We start from the raw sequence: 23,507 nt of genomic DNA, 5'->3' as shown, positions 1-23,507 counted from the left end.
AACAATTTTTATGTAAAACAGTTGTTTGGGTAAATTAAAGGAACATTTAAAGACAGAAGAGTTTATGCACAGAAAATTATGTTTGGAGAATTTGTGTGAATTAGAAAATGTTAATTAGAATAAGGATTTTAGGACTCTCGACAAAGACATTACTGGAGAATATATTGAAAGTTACCGTTTTTAAATTATTGTAACTGATGGGTATGAAGAAGATTTATATTCAGAGATCTGGGTATTTTTTCCTGTTTTAAATTGTATATTGTTCTGCAAATTGTATAAAGGTATGTTCAGTTTGATACATAACTTGCGAGGCAGTGCGTCCCACGTGTAAGTGGCCCTTTCCTGTCATTTTGTAATATCCGCTAATATGCTGGTTTAGCAGAAAAGATTGTTCTAGAAGCGCCTTGTGATTGGCGAAAATAACAGTGTTCCTCATTGGCCAAAATATTAGCATTTTTAATTGGTGAATGCGGCAATCTGGAGTGTTGTTACTGGCTACTTGCGATCCATTTTATTTCCTGTTTTGGGCTCCTCACGTGAGCAATGCAATTTTTCCTGGTCTTTTCCACCTGACCAAGCTAGCAAGCGCACACGTTTGGGGTCTAACCCCGTCTGGGGTCCTTGGTCTCTCTTAGTAAGCACTAAATCTATTGTGTTCGATTTTATTTAATTAATTCTTGTGTTTCGGCATTTTCTCATTTAAACTAACTTTCCACAATTTAAATTTTGCATGTCAGTGTTTGCTCTAGATTCCTGCTTTCACTAATTTTGTCCGTTAACATTTTTTCTCATTTAAAGGTTTAGAAGTATCTCATGTTTATTAACATTTCAATTTCCTTAATTTTCCACCTGTTATGTATTTTGGTCAGTTCATTTAAGTATTTTGATTTAGTGCTCTGGATTACCACCTACTATTGTCATTTGTCTGCTTTGTTTTGATTTTGTAAACATTTTCTTTTGTTAATAATTAATAGTTTGTGGGTGATTGTCAAGATCCTTTTCTTCCCCATAACGTCATACTTTCCCACGGACCTCAATACGGCTCCTTCCACCTTCCACGTCCTTCCGTAGTTGTAGTTTGTTAGACCTGTAAGTCATGTTTACCTCGCGAATTGTTTGATTTTGCGCATTTCAATAGTTAACCGTCTCATTTCCCAGCCTAGATGTGAAGCAGCCGCGACATTGATATTTCTCAATTCATTTCTATATTATTATTATTTGTGTACGCGCTCTACAAGGTGCTACAATTTCATCAGATTTAAAATATGTCAAGAATTATGTAGGTCGAGTCCTCAGCTTGAAGGTTGGATTGCTCCACCATTAGGTGTCACTGAAAATGCGTAATAGGGAAATGAGGAGTGAGGTAGTTTCACATCGCTTACCTCACCAAGCAAGAATGTTCAGTATAGATAGCCTACTGAAATGAGTTTAACTTACCTAGTGCAAGAAGCAAGGGAACTATTCATTATTTTACATTCTCAACGACCCATAAAACCATGGCTGTACCATCTTACGACCAGTATTATCTACACATTGGCCGTTCCCCCAGTTCTTCAACATGCCGTCATGTTGTCCTAAACAAGCATCAATTGGGGAATTTCAACTCCTATAACCTTTCAAAACAGGACATCAGCTCCAAATGTCTACTAGATTGCTCTCAACAATGGCTCTTTCGTAAATTTTATAACATCGTTTTTAATATGTTAAATTAGTTTGTGTGTTTTAACTCTTGACAGTTTAACAGCAAATTAGTGTGTCATATTAAAAAGGTTTATGTATTCACCAAACATCCTCACAGCATCACGAACATAATGACGTTACCCCATACAGACTCCACGAGATTTGTTCATAAGCACCGTGTAACATTTCAAGATAATTTTTCGACTTAATAAATTGTGCATGTAGTTTTATTAATTCTAACTTAAAAGAAGCTATTTTTAAACTTAACATGTTTTATACAACACACAATATTGGTTGGTTACTTCAAGTATTCTTAGGTTTATCTGTTTGTAATTTGTGTTTAATCTAATTTCTTCTTAATTTATGTATTGCATGAGCTGAGGATGGTCCCAAGTGAATCAAAACCAGTATGTACAGTACTTATTAAATTGGTATAAATGACCATTTGGAGTGTTGATTGGTGGAACAGCCATCGAACAATTCCTATACAAAAATTCATTCATCTACAGTACATGGAAATGACAATAATTATTAAACTCTTGGAGGTTGTTCAAGGATAACTGCTAAGTATACTGGTAGAAAGGACCATTGGTCACTGATGGCTCATTACAGAGTAATAATGCAACTATGATTTATTCCGTTTGTTACCCCAAGCCACCCTTGTTTCTGTGAAAATACCTTCACAACAGTGAAAAAGCCTGTAATATGCAATAACCAAAACATACAACAGAGAGTAAAGCAACAATTTTCAGATGAAACACGTACACTTTTATCACAGTGTGTTCAATCTGTTCTGTCAGTGTACAGTACAGTATGTAACAAATGTAGAACAGTTCTCTTACAGGTAACAACTCCATGTCGTTTGCTTCTGGCACGTTAAAGAACTCCTGTAGGACAAAATTCTGACACCACAGTGTCTGTCAAGAACTAGCATTTAGGACGGATTCTTGACAGACACTGGGGCATCAGAACTAGCATTTAGGATGAATACAGCTCAATGAAACCATGAGAGTTGTTACTGGTACAGTGAGGTCCACTCCTACTCAGTGGCTGCCTGTTTTAGCTAACATTGCTCCTTCAGATCTGAGGAGAAAAGCAGCAAAAGTACAGTTGCTCAAGAAGACCTTAGAACACAGGAACTCACTCTTGTTCAATGCCTTACGAGAACCACCTGTGATGAGGTTAAAATCCCAGAATCCACTCTGGACTAATCTATACTCCCATGAAAAATTCAGTGTAACAGCAGAATGGAGACAGAGATGGGAACCCAACGAAGAAAGTGCCAGGTTTCGATCTCCTTCGACGAGTCGACAAAACTCAATCGTTTCAGAACAGGCCACGGCAGGTGCTGTTATATGATGAAAAAGTGGGGATATTGTGAAAGTGCTGCATGTGAGTGTGGTGCTGAGAAGCAGACATTGCTTCAAATTGTCAAAAGCTGTCCAGTGTCAGCATTCATGAACGGTTTACGGGCTCTGCATGAATTGACACCAAGTGCAGTGGACTGGTTGTTGAAGCTGGACATTCTAGTCTAATTACTTCTATATTTTAACTTATATGTTCATTGTATATTTTTGCATATAATTTAGGACGGATGTAAAACAAATAAAATAATAATTATTATTATTATTACCAAGACTACATACAACAAAAAATCTTACCAATAGCAACAAAATTAACACATTATAAGAGAGTCACACAGCCAGAAATAAATTATGCTAGTGAAACCATTTTTAACAACTAATACAGCTGAAATAGACAAAATACTTAAAGATAGAAGGAAACAATAACTTTTTTTTTTTACACTTTTTTGTTTTTTTTTGTTTTTGCTATTTGCCATACGTTGCACCGACACAGATAGGTCTTATGACGACGATGAGATACGAAAGGCCTGGAGTTGGAAGGAAGCGGCCGTGGGCTTAATTAAGGTACAGCCCCAGCATTTGTCTGGTGTGAAAATGGGAAACCACGGAAAACCATCCTCAGGGCTGCCGACAGTGGGGTTCGAACCCACTGTCTCCCAGATGCAACCTGCTTGCCCCTAACCGCAGGGCCAACTTGCCCGGTAAATAAACAATATCAAGTTAATGGTCAACAACATCAAATAAAATAGTTTATAGGGAAATTGAATTGGAATTGAGCATGATCAGGAAAAAAAAAAAAAAAAAAAAAAATCATTCTTTGGATATTGTATAAGAACACTTGACAACAGACTTAGAAAAAAAAAAAAGAAAGGATGGAATAGCAAGACCAAGATTAAATGGTTTACAGAAATTAAGAATGATGTTAAAGAACTACAAATAACAACAGATGATCTTGAAAATAAAACAGATACAATTAAGAAACTTCCACCCCCCCACACCAAGAGAGAGAGATAGAGAGAGAGAGAGAGAGAGAGAGAGAGAGAGAGAGAGAGAGAGAGAGAGAGAGACCAAGATCAATAATAAGGCTAATGAGGGTGTTTTCAGCTGAAGAAAGGAAGGCAGCATCTCTCAGAGTGAAGAAATATTGGGTTGATAGGAAATCAAGAAATCCTTTGTATAATTGACAAGAGAGGTCCAATGTAGGCCATAAACTGTAAAATCAATAAAAATTATTAATGCACTGCCGTTACAAAGCTAATTTGGGCAACAAATCAAACAAAATGCAATGCAATTAACGTTAAGTACTGACGCTGCTGTTAAGTAGATTTAACACACAATTTAGCAAAATGACCATCTCATCACGAACTGTTAACACTAACAAAATGTTAATACTTGTGTTAAATTAACATGATGCCAGGCCTGTGTGGAACCGCTGCTAAAATAAAAAAATGGCAGCATCTAGAAGATGTAAGTTTGAAGCTTTACTGCTTATATGAAAACTATCTATAAACTGAAGAAGTCAAAGGACGACCAATACTAAGAAAATTATATTCTAGTATTGTCAGAAAAAACATTTTCTACAAAGATACCTGGGCCTGATTACCAAACCATAATGAAAATAATCTAGGTTAGAGTTTCACAAATACAGAAATTAGTTTCTCCAGTGCTGCAGTTTGTTATAGTTCTTACGTATTATGATTCAGACTCTTTCCATGGAATTGTAGGCAACTATGTACATAAGTGCAACACAAGAGTGTGTAGAATAATTGTGCAAAGAATTTCTGCTGCCATTGCAGCAATGGCAAGTCATTACATCATTTTCCCCACAGTAAAATCATGCCTGAAAATCATTCAAGACATATCAATTATCACATTTTCCTGGTGTTGTTGCGCTCATATAGGGTTAATAAATATACTGAATGTTGTGATATAACAGTCCGTTCTTTTATTTTTCAAGCACATTTGCATACTCTGAATTTAACCCTTTAACGCCGAAATTATTTTTTTCGTCCGTTTTCTTTGAAATTCGTCTAAATCAGTTCAGGTCCATAGTATAACATAACTAAAACATATTAAGCTCATACTTTTCACGGTTTCGTCGTTAGGTGGCGTGTTCATATGATCACGCTAGGCGGATGTGTTAGCATTTCAGTCTGTATAGCATTTCTTTAGTTTTTATAAATTTTATGTATTGATATTGATAAATTATGATCAAAATACACTAAAATAAACTAAAGATTATAATTTATGAAGAATATACATTAATTACAATATGTACATACATAAATAAAGCAATGAAAGTCTCAAGATATTCGTAATATATTACATTCAAGTTATCTAATTCACAGAAATTATCAAATAGGAACAAATATAAGAACTGTATGCTTCACACTGTGTGAAATAGGACAAAGCATAGAACACAGAGTCCAACATTATATTTTATGCACTCGGTGCGAACAGTACTGGAGCATTCCTTTCCAGCACAGCGTCGCCGACTGCAGGGTGCTACGAGGTGCCCAATCCCGTCAAGTCGTACATAGTCAGTGACACTACTCTGCTGGATACTGTATCTTGTGTAGATATGTTTGCACAATGTGGCGACGAAATTCTAGATGTGACAAATCACATCTAGACCTCCTTAGCAGTAACCATGAATTGTGTATGGATATGTCCAGGAGCCATATGAATCGCGACCACCACCATTTCTTTCCACGTATGCCTACTCTGTAGTATGACACATTCTGGTCCATCCTATCTGTTCCACCCATTCCACTGTTGTAAGCTCCAAACACAGCCAGCCGGTTTATACGCACTTTCCTTTTCTCTGCTTGGGAGTATCGTGTTACCTTAGAAACGGGTTCAACACCACGACATGTTGATGCTATGGTAATCACGGAGTTATCAACCCACCGAACAATACTTATACCCCCCCCCCCGAGTTCGTTGCCATGTCGTATGTCCCACGAGCCTGTCTCTTCATTTCATTTGAAGGTGTGAGCAGTCTTTGGGAATTCTGTTCTCTCGAATGGTTCCTGTAGCACCATATCCACAATGTTTTAGATGAGCCAAAAGTGCCATTCCAGTAAAAAGATTATCGAAATATAGTTGAAAGGGTACGTGTGACATATCATCAGGTAGTTCTTCCAGCATCAGTACCATTGGAGCAGCACACTTACCAAATCGTTGCTCATATTCAGTATTACCATGAGGATTCTTTCCTTGATATATGTGAAAATTTATGAGATAGCCCGAGGGAGTGTTCAAACACCAGACATTATAACCAAAGCGGATGGGCTTTCCGCGGATGAATTGCTTGCAGCTGTGCCTACCATAATATTCCACCATGCATTCGTCAAAATCTAAATCCTTTTCAAGCCGGAAATTCGCAAGGAATCTTTTCTTCAGCATGTTTATAAGAGGTCGTAATTTCCACATTTTATCATTCATATCAGGCTGAGTATTATCCGCGCAATCCCCCTCGTGTGTGCTCCTACAATTGTAGGGGATTAACCTTGGTTACCCTCTTCAATTGAAGATCCTCTTCGTGGTGGGGGGGACTAGTAGCTCCTTTCTTGCGATGCCGAGTGGAGCCCTGTTGGGTAACCATTCGGTATACAAGGAGGAGGAAGCTAAAGCACCACCCAACCCTAAGGTGTAACGCGACCCGTGCCGATGGGGTGCATGGCACATGGGAGATGTGTCCTGAACGGAGCCTTCGAGATACTTGGCGCCCTCTCGAAGTAAGTAGCCTTACCCGGGTATGCGGGGCTCTGCCTGGGCGGACATATATTTCCCTAGCTCCTCGTGGGACCTAAATGAGTACTGTAGCTACCCATAAACCGGAGAGCTCTTCTGGGGCCTCCGAGAGAAACACCAGTTCAACAACCGATGGGGACTCTTCGGAGATACCCTCGGATAGTACGACCTCGACAGTAAGAGAGCTCACTCTAGAGGTGGGCAATCTACTAGTCCAGAAGAAGAAGAAGAAGAAACAGCGCTCCGGCGCTGAGAAGAGGAGGTATAAGAAGGCCTTAAAGGCCCGGGAGCAGGCCAAAGATGGCCAAACTCCTGGAGCTGAGAGGCCTTCTACTGCCATGACAGCGACGACGGTGGGGGGATCCAATGGGCACAAGAGGCGGGACCCTGAAAAGGGCTCTGCTTCTAGGGCACAGAGGACTCCACCCACCAAGACACCAGTGGGGAAACGACTTCTGTCGGGGGCAACCCCAGAAGAAGATCGGCCGACCCACAAAAAACCCAAGGTGGAGTATGCTAGGATAGCTAAAGCTGGGATCAGGATGGCCATTGTACCTGTAGGATATCCTGACCAGCAGCTAACCGAGAAACAGGTAGAATTTAAAGTTAAAAACTTCATTATTGTTCCGTATTGAATAGAGAAATAAGATGTACAATATTATAGGTTAGGATCCACCTTTCAATACTCCGTAATAAGATGGTAAAAAGTAGTTACAACCTGTTTAATGGGACCGGTTTCAACACATTTTAAGTGTCATCATCAGCCAATTAGCGAAGATCTTAAAACATCTAGCACATTGAATACAGGCAAAAAATTAACATTGTATCATAACGTAGCAATTCAGTAAATGTTCAAAACACAATAATCACAGTCAAGAGAGTAAACAGAACATCACTATCTTGCGCCAAAAACAAATATAGCTGAAGTTCATAAGCAGGTCAAATATTCACTTATGTAAAGTCGTTGCTAGGCAGGTCTTGTAGGCATTTGTTTTTCCGGCCGAAGAGCAAAAGGTGACGTGAATGAAGTCCTAGGAAAACAGTGTAGGATTTAATTTCGTCAAATTTCAAAGTGGATATATAGGTTTTTTAAAATAATTTAAAACGTTAAAAAAGAATAAAGCCAAATAAAAAATATATTTAAAAAATAGGAAGAAATAATGAAAGAAATACGAGGTTCAACTCGAAACAACTTGCTGTAGTAATTGATAAAGAAATGATAAATAGAGAAAGGGGGGGGACGTTAATTAGAGGGTGGTGATGGTGGTGGTGGTGGTTATTGTTATTAGAGGAAATACAATTGGGCAACAATCCTTAATATAATACTAATTCGAAGAAAAAAGAAAAAAAAAAAAACCGACACTTCGAAAAATGAAGATATCGGTTAAAGGAAGACAAGGGCCACGAAGGGCGTGAAAATGAAAGACTCCCTAGCCCTCGCAAACCTAATAGCATCGGGGTCGGAAAAGAACAAGAATTGACCAAGGGAGGTCGGACAGGATAGATGAAAGTGAGGAGCCTGGCACAAGTAAGTGGAAGCAATGCCAGGACTCAGCTAAGGGCCCCGTGGTCGCCAACCCACGCTCTGAAGTTCAGAGCCCCTGGGGGATGGAGGATGGGAAGGAAAGAAAAAATGGAAGGGATCCGATACTTCGAAAAATGAAGATATCAGCCAAAGGAAGACAAGGGAGGAGGCTATCACCGATCTGATAGACGGGCTTCCAGAGCAGGGGCCCATTAAGCCTCAGTTCCTGGATTGCTATCTGTCGAGAGGTGCGGCCGTCATTATCGCAGAGAATGATGAGACTGTAGCATGGCTTTTTAGTCTTGTTACAGGTCTACAACCGTGGGAAGGAGCCAGGCTCACAATTGTGGGCATGGATAAACTCCTTTCCTATAAGAGAGTCATGGTCTGGATACCAGGACAACCAAAGGACAATAACGTCCTTTTGGGAAGAATGGCACGCCAGAACCATGGCTTAAATCCCAACAGCTGGAGGGTCTATGACCGCAAGGAGGAGAAGAGAGGTGTCCGACTTGTGGTCAGCATGGACTCCAGAGATGTGGAGAAAGTGGTGGGGAAGAAGATCTTCTGCGGGGTGCATGTTGCTACCTTCACCTTGGTGGAGGGCAAGCGTGACAAGCAGAGGACCAACCCCACCACAGACAACACTGAGACTAGCAGGGGCGAAGAGCGGGAGCCCGGACGGGAACCGGGGCCAGCCAAGCCTCAAGATTCATCGCGGGAGACGGAGCAGCACGTTCTGGAGACCGCATAAGGTAAAGTATTGCATGAAAGTAAGGAATGATTACTTTCATACAGGCAAACATACAACATTGTATAGCGGCCTCCAGGGTACTTATTAGAAGTATCCAGAAAGGCAGGTTTTCGGTCGCCCTGATACAAGAACCCTGGCTTAGACAGGGGCATATCATGGGACTAAGATGTGCAGGCTTCACTCTATTCAGTGGAATAGCAGAGGAAAAGCCTAGAGCATGTATACTAGTTAAGGATCATAACGCTTGGGCTATACCAGGCTTCATTACTAGAGACCTTGTAGCAGTTCTAGTGAGATATGAAGAGGGCGGACAGCCAAGAGATCTGGTTGTCTGTTCTGCATATTTCCCAGGAGACTCTGAATCTCCACCCCCGCCGGAGGAGTTCAAGAGACTGGTGATATATTGTAAGAAACAAGGACTAAACCTTATAGTAGGATGCGACGCCAATGCTCATCACAGCATTTGGGGAAGCAAACACACAAACCGAAGGGGAGAGCATTTCATAGAATTTCTATGTACAACTGATCTTGAGATCATGAACATAGGTGATACCCCTACCTTCATCAATAACAGGAGTGAGGGGATCATAGATCTTACCCTGGGTTCCATGGGAATCATACAGGAATTTAAAGACTGGAAAGTTTCTTTAGAACCTTCCTTGTCAGACCATAGACACATTGTGTTTCATATAGAGGGCTCCTTCGAGATCCCACCTTATAGAAACCCTAGACGAACCAACTGGACGTCTTTTAGGGAGGACGTGAGGAGGGGACTGGAAGGAGGACCCTCAAATATAATTAAGAACAAAGAGGAGCTGGAGCTTAGTGTGAGCTTTCTCACACAAATACTGGTTACCTCTTATGAATTAAACTGCCCAGTTGTTAAGGCAAAAAGAGCAACAGGAAGTTTCAAGTGGAATAGTTATCTTGAACACCTGAGGAGAAACACACGAAGGCTCTGGAATAAATACAGGGAACTTCAGGATCAAGAAAGCCTAGATTCTTATAAAGAATCACAAAGAAGGTATAAGTCAGAAGTCAAAAAGGCTTCTAGGAAATCTTGGAGACAGTTTTGTGACTCCATTGAAAGTCAACATGAAGCGGCAAGGCTTCATAAAATTCTAACCTTGGATGGAAGGGCAAGGCTGGGCTCACTGGAGTCACCTTCGGGCGGATACACATCCACAGAGGGGGAGACCCTGAACCTACTGCTTGATGCCCACTTTCCAGGTTCAGCAGTCACGAATAGTGAAGTAGAATCGAGCGGATCCTTCAGACCCGATAGAAGTGGCTGGAAGGAAGCCGCAGAGATTGTTACCCACAGAAGGGTGAAGTGGGCATTAGAATCTTTTGCCCCTTACAAAAGCCCAGGAATGGATGGGATCTTCCCGGCGCTTCTTCAGGAAGCGGGTGAGGTCCTTATACCATACCTGGTCAGAATTTTTAGAGCCTGTCTCACTATGGGGTACGTGTACTCCTTGTGGCGTCAGGCGAAGGTAGTATATATACCTAAACCCGGAAGGTCTTCATATACTAGACCTAAGGATTATAGACCCATCAGTCTAACGTCTTTTCTTCTTAAGACCTTGGAAAGACTAGTGGATAGACATATCAGGGAGAAAGTTTTAAGAGACTGTCCCCTGCATCCTTATCAGCATGCATATCAACCAGGGAAGTCGGTTGAGACGGCACTACACCAGCTAGTTTCTAGGCTGGAGAGTGCCTTGGATCAGCAGCAACTTGCTATGGTTGTATTCCTAGATATAGAAGGAGCCTTTAACTACACATCTTTGGGCTCCATAGAACTTAGTCTAGAGAGAAGAGGAGTGAGCAGGATGCTCATAAAATGGATTATGGCCTCGCTGCAGGGCCGTCAAGTTCTGTTTACCCTCAACGCAGTTATGTTGAGAGCTAATATAGACAGGGGGTGTCCACAGGGAGGAGTATTATCACCAACATTATGGTGTCTGGTAGTGGATGAACTACTTACCAGGTTAAATGTTGGAGGAATTTACGCCCAAGGCTATGCAGATGACATTAGCCTGATGGCGGTTGGAAATTTCCCCAGTACGGTCTCAGAGCTCGTACAGAGCTCCCTACGTAGGGTGGAAAGATGGTGCCACGACACGGACTTGTCGGTTAATCCCGACAAGACGGAGCTCGTGGTATTTACCAGGAGGAAGAGGCTAGACGGACTGTCAGAGCCTTTCCTATTTGGGAAAAAATTAGTTAAGACAACCTCAGTTAAGTACCTAGGGGTAATCCTTGAGGCAAGACTGAGCTGGAAGAAACACATAGACCATAAGGTGGATAAGGCTCGCAAGATTATGTGGGCCTGTCGCAGGGCCGTTGGAAAGACTTGGGGCCTAGGACCTAAGGTGGTCCAGTGGCTCTATATTTCTATTGTACGGCCCACGATCACCTATGCATCTTTAGTCTGGTGGCCAGGCTCGGAGAGTAAAACTGTGACCACCAAGTTAAACAGTGTCCAAAGACTTGCGTGTCTAGGAATAACAGGGGCACTGGATACTACACCATTATGTGCAATGGAGGCCATCCTAGGTCTTCCCCCCTTACATCTATATGTTAAGGAAATAGCGGGAATGAGTGCCTACCGCCTTTGGTCACTCGGAGGATGGTCCTTCAAGAATCCGAATAGAGGTCATGCCTCTATTCTCACAAGGCTTCACCAGACTTGCCCTATGACAATGATGATTGGGGACCTGATGAAGCCTAGCTTTAATTTGAACTATAAATTCACAGTGGTGATACCCACAAGGGAGGAGTGGGCCGTGGATGCTGGGGCCCGTCTTAGGTCTGGGGGCTGTACATGGTACACAGATGGCTCGCGGACAGAGACGGGCACAGGCGCCGGGGTCTGGGGGCCTAAGACAAGGCTCTCCCTACCTATGGGTAAATACGCTACTGTTTTCCAGGCCGAAGTATATGCAATACTGGCCTGTGCTGTATATATACGGAAAATGCCTGGACACAGAAGATGTATCACTATTTGCAGCGATAGCCAGGCAGCGTTAAAAGCACTATGTGCAGTTAAAACATCATCAAAAATGGTATGGGAATGCCAAAGGATGTTAGATCAGCTGTGTGAATTTAGCTCAGTTACCCTATTATGGGTCCCTGGGCACACAGGTATCAGTGGAAATGAAGAAGCTGACAAACTAGCGAAACAAGGCTCAAAAGGTCCTTTTATAGGACCAGAGCCCTTCCTGGGAGTGTCACTCCGAAGCGTGAAACTGGTAATATCCCAGTGGACAAACCAGTCTCACTTAGACATTTGGAAGAGGTTAACTATAGCAAGGCAGGCACGTGAACTTATCAAAGGGCCTAGCCAAAGTTATAAAAAGGTCCTGATAAATTTGAATAGGACCAGAATGTGAATGGTAGTTGGACTGTTGACAGGCCACAATACCTTACAGAGACACCTACACATCATGAAAATCAGTCAGGATCCGATGTGTAGAAGATGCGGTAGGGAGGAGGAGACCTCCGCGCATGTGTTATGTCAGTGTGAGGCTCTTGCAAGCACTAGACATCGATACCTTGGCTCACATTTCGTGAGCCTGGAAGACATCAGGAATGCCAACATCCGGACACTGGTATCCTTTATAGGAGCACTAGGTCTGGACTAGGCAAACCCGTTTAAGGGACACAAAGGGTCTTCACAGACCTACGTGTGGAGCCCTGCGAAGGCAGGGTTCACCCATTTTTTTATCTATCTATCTATCTATCCGCGCAATGAATGAAGCGACAAATTTTCAGAAAGCAGTCTCTTCTCATAGCATTTACAAGTGTATTATGTACATCATCCGCTGCTTCCCAATATGATCGTTTGCTAGGCACATTGTTGTAACCGGAAATAATTAGCACAGCAAGAAATACTTTTAATTCCTCCTTAGATATTTTTGGGTTGTCACAATTCTTAAACAAGGCAAACTTGCTTGATTCTTGAATCATGAACTCCATCACTTCATTGTCAGACATTAGCTCAAAGCACTCTGTAGGAGATTTGCCGGATAAGGTGGAAAAATTGGCTTCCGGGAATATCAGATCAAAAATTAGATGTATGGCTTTTCAGGCGTTTGCTCTATTAATCAGCGTTTCGTCTTAGGTCTGGCACTAGATTCTTCAGAGCTGGATGTGTCTGACCCTACCCACTGACGCTGGGGTGTATGCAGGTGAACTTATCAGAAGCCTATTTAAGAGGCACAGTCTGATAACTGCATATGGGAGATAAAACTCCACAATGGAATTAATGTGGCACATCCCACTCTGAAGAGTCTATTGTCAGACCTAAGACGAAACGCTGGTTAATAGAGCAAACGCCTGAAAAGCCATACATCTAATTTTTGATCTGATTTTTGATATGCTCTATTGGTGGAAAAATATCTAATTCCCTCCATGGGAACTTAGAAATTCCGGGAATATGCCAACTTAATCTTGGTTGTCATCCTTACTCCACACAGGATTTATTCTTTGAAGTTTAGTTTTCTTGCTACATGACTGATCTAAAATACCTGCTGAAACTGGATCATCGTTTGCGCCTCCTATACGATCGTTGCCAGCGAGTACAATTTCTGCCTTACTTGAAAACTGGCGACCTGTGAGGTTATCAACCAAACCACCAACATCTTCATCTCCTGAATCTTTGTCGGAATGAATATTAGCTTCCGGAGGTTCAATAAAAATGCTGTTAACATCTCCAATTGGTTCGTCCGATTCAAGAATATCTAATACTTCTTGGAGCGTAATGTCCCTGTAAAAAGGGAAACAAGGTTTTGTAGCTGCATATATGTTAACAAGTCACAATTTATTTAAATGTAGAATAGATGACCGTAAATCGAATAAAGTTGTTCAATGAAAATTGATGTATAACAGTAATCGTAACAGGCAGCATAATGTCCACCATCAAATATACGCACAGGGTGAATAGCTAACACAAGTGCCTAGCGTGATCGCGTGGTCATACGATCACGCAATGTTTTAAGTGCCTACGGGAGTAATATTTACTGTTAAATGTAAATTAACTGCATCATAATGTGAACATAGATCACTCCCAAACTTGTTAACCATATGAGTTGTGTAATCTAAACATAAATATATGTGAAATATCAAACTTACTTGAAGCGCGCCATCATGATTCAGCTGCTGTGACAATGACACGAAACAAAAATGCGCTGTAACAATGAGTCGATATGTATCACGTAATAATATGCTCGCACACAAGTTGCCACATGCTTCTTGAATTAATCTACACAGTCAGCAATCAATTCCAGCGCTATACAAAGCACTGAGAGCAATCTAAATGAAAGAATGCAGGCCGTGATCATATGGACATGCACGGCGTTAATGGGTTAAATCTATAATAATGTTTGTCTTGTATTCATTATAATTACGCTTTTGTTGCCTCTTACTACAGAACACATGTCTACGTCTTAGCAGTCTCTGCTAACCATAACCTATAAGAATGTCAACCATGTGTGAAAAAATACCATTCCAATATACTGCTCTAAGCGCTCTATGTAAAGAAACAAAAGATGCTCACTGCCAAATGCGTTCAGAAATCTCATGGAAACGTGTTAATTTAACTAACAATTGTTTCATAACAAATGTTGAAAATGTGTTTGTGAAACAGCAGAATTTTAACTGAAGTGTTTAATAACAATTGTTAGTTAACATTTGTTAAGTAAAATTTAACAGAGTTGAAGAAACCGCGCCTATGTGTACTGTACTGCATGGACTGGCTCCCTTACTTCGCAAGACACTCCCGTGCCCATACTACAGCGGCAAGCAGCTCTGTAGTGATTCGAGTTCTCCCAGTCTGTATTGGGTTTTTAATGGTAAAAAGTGTAATAACTTCTGTAAAAATAGTACCAAAGTGCTCTCTGACAAACCGAGAATTGTGCATGGATTTATAAATTAAAGAATGCTTGTTTTTTTTTTTTTTTTTTTTTTTTGCTATTGCCTTTACGTCGCGCTGACACAGATAGGTCTTATGGCGACGATGGGATAGGAAAGGCCTAGGACTGGGAAGGAAGCGGCTGTGGCCTTAAGGTACAGCCCCAGCATTTGCCTGGTGTGAAAATGGGGAAACCACGGAAAACCATCTTCAGGGCTGCCGACAGTGGGGTTTGAACCCACTATCTCCCGAATACTGGATACTGGCCGCACTTAAGCGACTGCAGCTATCGAGCTCAGTAGAACGCTTGTTAGTGGCATCTAAATGTGAAATTAATTCTTGGACGTGGTGTGGAAGTGAAGGTCTATGGCCTACTGCAGCAACGGGCAGGGGGCGCCCGGCAGGGAACAAGGTTGCCAAACCACCCGCATCATTACTCCACCTAGTGATACTTTCTGTTGCTCTTAGTGGAGACGTGGAATTGAATCCAGGACCAAACTCAGGAGTCTCATTCAACCACCTGTGCAAAAGGTCGTGTAAATTAGTTATTTGTGACGTGTACATCTTGTCACTCGCCAGTTCACAGAGAACATGTACAAAAATTAATACATTGCTACAGAGGAAAATTAATTCAAGGGTACAGACATGGTCATGCTGGAAATGTAGTTTTCCTCAATTCTCAGAATCTTTTTTTAACACAACATCAAGCAGTGTAAATAGTGATTTCAGCAATTCAGAACACTGGACCGTAAGTAACAGGACAGTTACGGTGTTCTCATTTCATGCTCGTAGCCTGAAATGTGTGAAGTGAAAACAGGCAATCCAGGCCACTCTTGCCTCTTTAGACCCATCAACTGTGTGCCTTAGTGAATCCTGGCTAAATTCGTCAATATATGACACAGAAGTGATACCTCAGTCATACACAGTATTTAGGAAAGATCGATCATCAGTTGGAGGGACACTTATTGCAATGAAACCCAAATTCAACCCTGTGCGCCTCCAGCAGCTGGAAACAAAGGCAGAAGTTGTATGGGTGGAATTCACGTGCGCTGGAAGCAAGTTTCTTTTGGGTTCAGTGTTCCGATCTCTGAAGTTCTCCAGTGACATCAATGGGGAATTACTACTGTCTCTAAGCCATGTGCAAAATATCCAACACCAATATAAAGATATATACATAACTGAGGATTTTAACTTGGAATTTGACTGGCAAAACAATTGTCCTCACCTCCCGCCTATTCCCATCAATCCATTAGCAGAAACTTTCCTTACAGCATTCTACGACCTGTTCCTTTACCAACTAATTACTGAACCAACCCATATAACGAAAACCTCTAACTCCACACTAGATTGATTCCTTACTAACCTATCATCCTCAGTATTGAAAACACAAGTCATCCCCGGCTTTTCCGACCACCTAGGAGTTACAGCCATCCTAAAATACAAGAAACCACCAGTAAAAAAGTGTAACAGAGAAGTCTATAACTACAAAAAAGCTGACTGGGGACTACTATCATACCTTCTCAGATAACATCCACCCACCCCATTAAAACATCAATTCGGTGTGGTCTATATGGCAAGAAAGTTTCTTTCACTGTGTTGACAAAGCGGTGCTTAAAGCAAAAATCGGTACAATGAAAAATTCTCCATGGATCAAGAAAGAAATAATCAAAAGGATACGCAAAAAGGAACGCTCTTTACCGGAAATGGAAACAGGATACAAGCCACCTTATGTGGGACAAATATAAAGGCATGAGGAACACAACCAAGCAACTCGTCTGCGAAGAATACAAAAAAATACATAAATAAATAGCAACAGCAAAGACATGTGGAAATTCCTGAATAGAAAACATGGCAACTCAGCACCAAGTGCATTCTACTCTAACGGAACAACTGTTACCTCCCCCGAGGCCTTTGCCACAGCGTTCAGGGAGAAATTTAAAGGGAACTTTAATGAGCCAGGGAAAAGTACAAATATGTACCCGAACACAACTTAGTCATCAACCCCTCTCCCTCTTCAACTTTTACTTCACGGAGTACGAGGTAATTAACAGCCTCAGAAAGACTCTACCACAGGCTGCTTCAGGGCCAGACAACACACCTGCAATTATTTTAGTGCAGTGCGCTGAAGCATTAGCACCCTTCTTGTGCACCCTGTTCAACTTATCAATTAACAGTGGCTGTGTACTCAGTGAATGGTAGTGTGCAAACATAGTACCAATTTTCAAAAGTGGAGGAAGAGATAACATTGACTCATCTGTAAGAGTATGGAGCGATTAGTAGCAAGGAACGTGTTTGAATTCTTACGGGAAGGAGACCTGATCGGCTATACTCAGCATGGATTCCTCCTGGGGAGTTCTTGTGCAAGTCACTGATGACTGGCAGCGTTACTTGGATCAACTAGATGTGATTCAGGTAGACTGCCTGTCACTTGATTGGAGCAAAACCTTCCACCAAGTGCCGCATGAACGACTTCTGTTAATGCTACAACAGCTTGGTATACGAGGCAGATTACTGATGTGGGTGAGGTCCTTCCTGGAAAGTCGAACACAGTGTGTGGTATACGGAGGGGCCCGGTAACAACCTATCAACGTGACACCAGGAGTAGTTGAAGGTTCTGTGATTGGTCCCCTGCTATACGTCGTGTTTGTGCTTGATCTTCCCGCATGTGTAACCGCACTCATGGCATAATATGCAGATGACACTGTTCTGTATAAAAGTATAAAGAACATAGAAGACAGTCTCAAACTACAATCAGACCTACAAAATTTATCTGTATGGTGTTCCGTGAATAGGCTAAAGATAAATGTAAATACATGTAAATATATTAGGATTAGTAGATCAAGAAACTGCGTAAAGAACACACATGAACTAAATAAGAATGTAATACCGCAGTGTGAAGGATTAATTATTTCTAAGGACTTGAAATGGAACCTGCAGATGGAGGAGGCAAGGTGTAAAGCGATAAAAGTCATGGGATTTCTTAGCAGAAACCTAAAAGGCTTCAAATCAGGGGGCCTACGAACAGCCTATCTCAGTATGGTAAGACCCATACTAACCTAGGGTTTCCCTACCTGGAGTCCCATCACAGTTACTACTACTACTACTACTACTACTACTACTACTACTACTACTACCACCACCACCACTACCACCACCGCTGCTGCTACTACTACTACTACGACTACTACTACTGAGAAGAACTGCAATCTGTATATGGAGACTTTCACTGCATTACACTAGAAGTGCTAAATCGCATGTCAAGGATTGCACAAAAACAAATTCAAATGGGTCTGTGAGCAGATTGTGTAAGAACACACTTAGCTCGTAAATAGAAAAGGAAAAATCACTGGTGTACAGTGACTTCCAGCCCACATTGTAATAAATAGCAAATAAACTTACCTCCTTCTTTAGTATAGTTTTAATAACGGCTGGGTTGATCTGAGTGTACTGTTCGAACAGATTTGTATTGGCTGAAAAAAGAAGAAAATGCAAATGCAAATTTTAAATGTTGATTCAACAGCAAAAAATTTTTGGAAAAGTTTTACAAATAACTCACTCTTATTTTCTACGATAGCAAAATTTGCATAAAATGAAAAAAAATATATATAGAAAATTACAAAAAAAGATTGTGATAATTTGAACAGATGTATAAAACTACAGGGATGGTGCATGGGGAGTCATATTTCATGTACAGAGGGCAGTTCTTTCTTTTTTTCTTTTTTCAATTTGCCTCACGTCGCACAGACACAGGTAGGTCTTAAGCCGACAATGGGATAGGAAAGGGGTAGGAGTGGGAATGAAGCGGTCATGGCCTTAATTAAGGTACAGACCCAGCATCTGCCTAGTGTGAAAATGGGAAATCATGGTTCTTATTTTATAAATATCATAACATTTATGGAGTTTGTTCCATAAATCAAGTACCGCAATGGCCTGAACATAAGATGATGCTTTTTACGTTAAAATGTAATAAATAAAACAATAGCCATCTTGTATCTTTAGCCTAATATTTGAAGACTCGTTTTTGTGAAGGTTTATTGTATCATTCCCCAACTGTAATAGTTTGTGTGGCAGAGGTCACCACACACATTGCAGTTGAGCTCGAGGTCAGAAATAAACCATTATTTCTCGAGCTGAGATTAATTTTGCTGATTTGTGGCTTATAATACACTGTTGTTTGGGTTGGCGTCATTGTGTTCCTGCATTCAGTTTTGGTCATTATTCCAGTCATGATGGATTGTGCAGAAATTATTTGTCACTTTAGTAAATAAGGGAGAGAGAGGTTATGATATATACTGCACCAGCCAAACTGCACTGATAAGATGGTTAAAGGTTACGGTTTTTATTATTACACCCTAACATTTTAGAAATCATTTTATGTTCCGGTCAATATGGTACTAGACTTACTGTGTTCCCACTTGTTCATCTATTGTGTTTCCTTCAGCCTTCTTCTTTAGTCTTTGTGCAACATGTTCTTAGAATCAATCCCTCATTCCCCCCCCCCCAACTTGTCTAGATCACATCTCCTTATATTCCTACCTTTCTTGAATTTCTTCAACAGAAAAGTTTGGTGTTCAGAGTTTTATGTATGATAGCAGAAATATAAAAGTTTAAGAATACATGCACTTCAAGAGAAGCATTCAGGCGATCAAAGACAGAAGAATTCAATAAAATTTATAGGCATGTTATTGGATTCATGCGTGAGAAAATGAAATAGGGGTTATCCAACTAGTCACAAAGTTATCAAAAGCAAGGCATTAGCAGTAGCAAGTGAGTTAACGTAACATTTGCCCATTGAACAACACAAAATATGCACATAATGGTGTGAAGTATAACGTAGATAGACGCTATGGAAGTTGTCACGCAATATCGAAATACAAAGCCGTCCCCAACGAACTGTGGTCCAAAATCTTCCAGTAAGGACGCAACTATTAGCAGCTATATGTACATTAAGTAGCATAGTGTCCGGGTGACCAGGTCGATCACCAATTACTGGATGTGTCCGCCACCTCTCTTGTTGTTTATTTACAACATTGTCTAACAACCAATAATGAACAATTGCTTTTGAGGCAATGCTTAATGCAGTCAACATTTCGGAACACACAATTTCTTCAAAAATGCATGATGGTCTCGACTGAGGCCGTATAACAAAGACAACTACATTAGAAATACACCGGGTAGCTGAAGCGATCTGAAACCTGTGCCATTTAATGCATAAAATAACTGTTATTTAACATTTTCATAAAAACGGTTACATTTAAAAGCATCCATCTAGCTGGCATTTGGCACTGAATTAATAATGTTGCACTACCACTGAGGACTGCCTACTGACAGATTATGTCCGAATATTTGGTCACCATTCAGAATGACATAATAAAATGTTTGTGCTTGCAATTTACTTTACGGATTATTAAATTATCTTACTTATACAAGAGCTTGAATATGTTGTAATTAAATTAATTATTTAATTTTTCTTGTAAATACTGTACCTTTGAAATTCAGGGTTATCTTATATGCAGGCCAATCAATTTGCTATGTATGTTTGAAAACCTGAATGCTGACTGATGGCATCTGTGTTTTAGTGGATAGTTAATATCATAATATCACCTGAAAAGGTTAGTAGGCTACCATATGTGCTACCGGATGGATATAAGAAAAGATGAACAGTGGTCATACCTGAAACCTGGAGTTCTCTGTATTTCTCCGTCTACATTATGTACGATATTTCAGCTATCTTGTTACCTAGTTTGGTGTTTCTGCTTCAATATCATTACTGCAACTGGCCCCGCACACTGTTCCTACATTACTGTCTCTCTGTCTCTGCTTCCTGTTCTTCTAACATTACGTCATCACGTGATTGGCATTCTGTGCCTCACCATCTGGGCCTTTCTTGAATTTTTGCCCAGAGTGCATAAGCCCACATAATTTTACCTTGAGCAGTTCCTGGCCGACAAGGTACTTGACTGGATTCATTGAGCGAGCTGATTCTTCTCGACATCCCACTGATAGCAATAGGGGGTGAGGTTTAGAGACACCTTTATGATTTTCATATCCTTCCACCACTCTCTTTGTTAACGATTGTCTTTATTTTTATCCATCATGATTCCAGACCTTCGGTAATTGTTTGGACTGTGTAATTATGCGCTATGGTTCTGACTTTACATGAAAGGCTCAAGAAAAAAGGTGTTGTATCTTACTTACACTTTGGATCTTTCCATCATGGTGTTGAGTATTAAGGAAGTCGTAATTTAAATTACTTTCGAGCAGATTGAATTTTAGGTACACATTTATTTATGTATTTAGATATTTAATGTGAATATATAGGCGGTAAGCCCAATTACATTATTCACTCATTCAGTGATAGATTCAACACACAAGTAATACAAATTAAAAAAGAGGAAAAAGAAAACATACAAATCATATAGAAAAGCCACTATACTGTAAGAATATAACTGACACATGTAATCCGGTTTAATATTAAAGAAAAATAGTAACTTCGTAACCTTATTTAGTAAGTAATTAATTATGCAATATTATCCATACAATTGTTACGTAGGATCCATTATGCATTATAATATTAAAATAACAGAATGGAACTTAAAGGACAACGAGAAAATAAGAAACAATAATAATAATAAATATGTGAACTGGCAACATGATGACCATAGGTCTATAACTAATTAAAAATGCATGGTTCTCTCGTATGAACCCAGAGTGAGTGCATGGCGTTTGTACTCTGCACTACAGCATCTGACTCAGTGCAACTTACAAATATGTCACGTGTGGCCACCCTGCTTTAAGTGTTTATACAATCTTATATGAAATCTTACCTTATAAAAGATGCTGGAAGAGTCATCCTTCTTAATAAGGGATTTCATATACAACATTAGGATTTTCTGCATGCCAATAGTGAGAGTTCTGACTATTCACACGACCATAAAGATGAAACCAGGTCTCATCCGAAAAGAACACAAGCTGTGGGTCGAATAAACGATCATTCAGTGATGCAAGATGCCCCTCACAATATCTCACTGAATCAGCAGCTTTTAAACAACGGGTCCATGTAAACCTGTACGGTCTGATGTGTAACGTCTTTGTAGCTCTGTGTGCAGGAGAAACTGAAACCCCTACCTGTTGTGCTAGTTTTGTGAGCGATTTATTCGGTAACCGTTCAAGATTTGCACCAATGTCATCTAGCTTTTCCTCTGTTAAAACTGTTTGTGTGCACGCATGTTTTTTATTGAGCACTGAGTTTCAAATTTATTTACAATTATGTGAATCTCATGAAGGTGGCACTTCACCAGGAAATAGCTGAAGAAATGCATCGCGTCCCCATCGAGCCGACTCATACTTAAAATAATTTTTACATACAAAAATATGGTGTTGCAATGATAACTATCTCACCAGCTAGACTCTGTAGTCAGAGAACACGGGTGATACAAGTGGGCCATGTAACACTAAAAATCAGACGGTTCAACTTCAATAATGGTTATGTATATCAGCCTAGATTGGAACATAACTAAGCCAACAGTTTACAGATACTAGCTGAACTACATTAAGAGACAACAAAAACATTGAAACAAAAAGACCTCCAGCTCAAGACTGTTTTAACGATCACCATCTCACAGTTTTTAACTTTCATCATGCTTTTTAAGAAAAAACTTTTAACTGACATTTTATTTTGTGTGTACGATGTTTTTAGTTCATTATATATATATGTCTTACTGAGGATGACCCAATGCCGGGTCAAAACCTGTCTATGTCTGCGTAAAGTTCCTTCTTAATTGGACATAAAATATTATAGTATTGACTAGGAGGATATCAATATAATTTTGTACAATTTTGTAAGAAGAAACATACCATATAATACACCATACATAAATGGTTTTCCATAAACATAGTACTTAGTATAACTTGTGATTTTCTTGATTATATTCAGTTACATGTTTCGGTTAAACTGGTTTTACAGTACACATCTTCAGACAGATGGGCCCGAATAAACAACATAAGTTTCTGATTGCTCCCCCCTTCACTTACCCTACTACTTAGAAGTAGTTTAGTGGAAAGCGGTGCAGGTACTGGTTGAACAGTTTACCCCCCTCTCTCCTCGGGAATCGCTCACGCTGGTGCTTCTGTTGACTTAGCAATTTTTTCTCTCCACTTAGCAGGAGTATCATCAATTCTAGGGGCCGTTAATTTTATTACTACAACCATCAATATGCGAGCTCCTGGGATATCACTAGACCAAACACCTTTATTTGTATGAGCTGTAGCTATTACCGCTCTTCTAGAATGTCTCAGCAGGAATTGCATACCATTCATAGGGTGACATGCATCAATGAAGAGTAAGCTCTACTTCAACAGTAAAGTACTCTAAGTCATCATTAGGTGACTTCCATACAAGAGTAAATTACTTCCAAAATATTTTAGTTCTTTCAGATACTCTTGGAGTAAATTACCAGAAGAGTAAAATGTTGAAGAGCACCACCTTGTAGTATCGTACTACAGTAGTAA

At 40.4% G+C, this 23,507-nt stretch overlaps 1 protein-coding gene across 1 annotated transcript in view; it reads right to left on the bottom strand.

Moving 5' to 3' along the window:
- Window positions 1-23,507, bottom strand: part of LOC136857368 (transcriptional regulator ATRX) — a 605,506-nt gene that overhangs the window by 64,217 nt on the left and 517,782 nt on the right. The window contains exon 30 of the mRNA XM_068225161.1: window positions 18,396-18,466. Coding sequence (XP_068081262.1) covers window positions 18,396-18,466 — 71 coding nt within the window. The remainder of the gene's footprint in view (window positions 1-18,395; window positions 18,467-23,507) is intronic.

This window comes from Anabrus simplex, chromosome 1 (assembly GCF_040414725.1).
Source record: "Anabrus simplex isolate iqAnaSimp1 chromosome 1, ASM4041472v1, whole genome shotgun sequence".
Lineage (NCBI taxonomy): Eukaryota > Metazoa > Arthropoda > Insecta > Orthoptera > Tettigoniidae > Anabrus > Anabrus simplex.
Note: the sequence above shows the minus strand (reverse complement) of the source record. Positions and strands in the feature narration are given on the sequence as shown.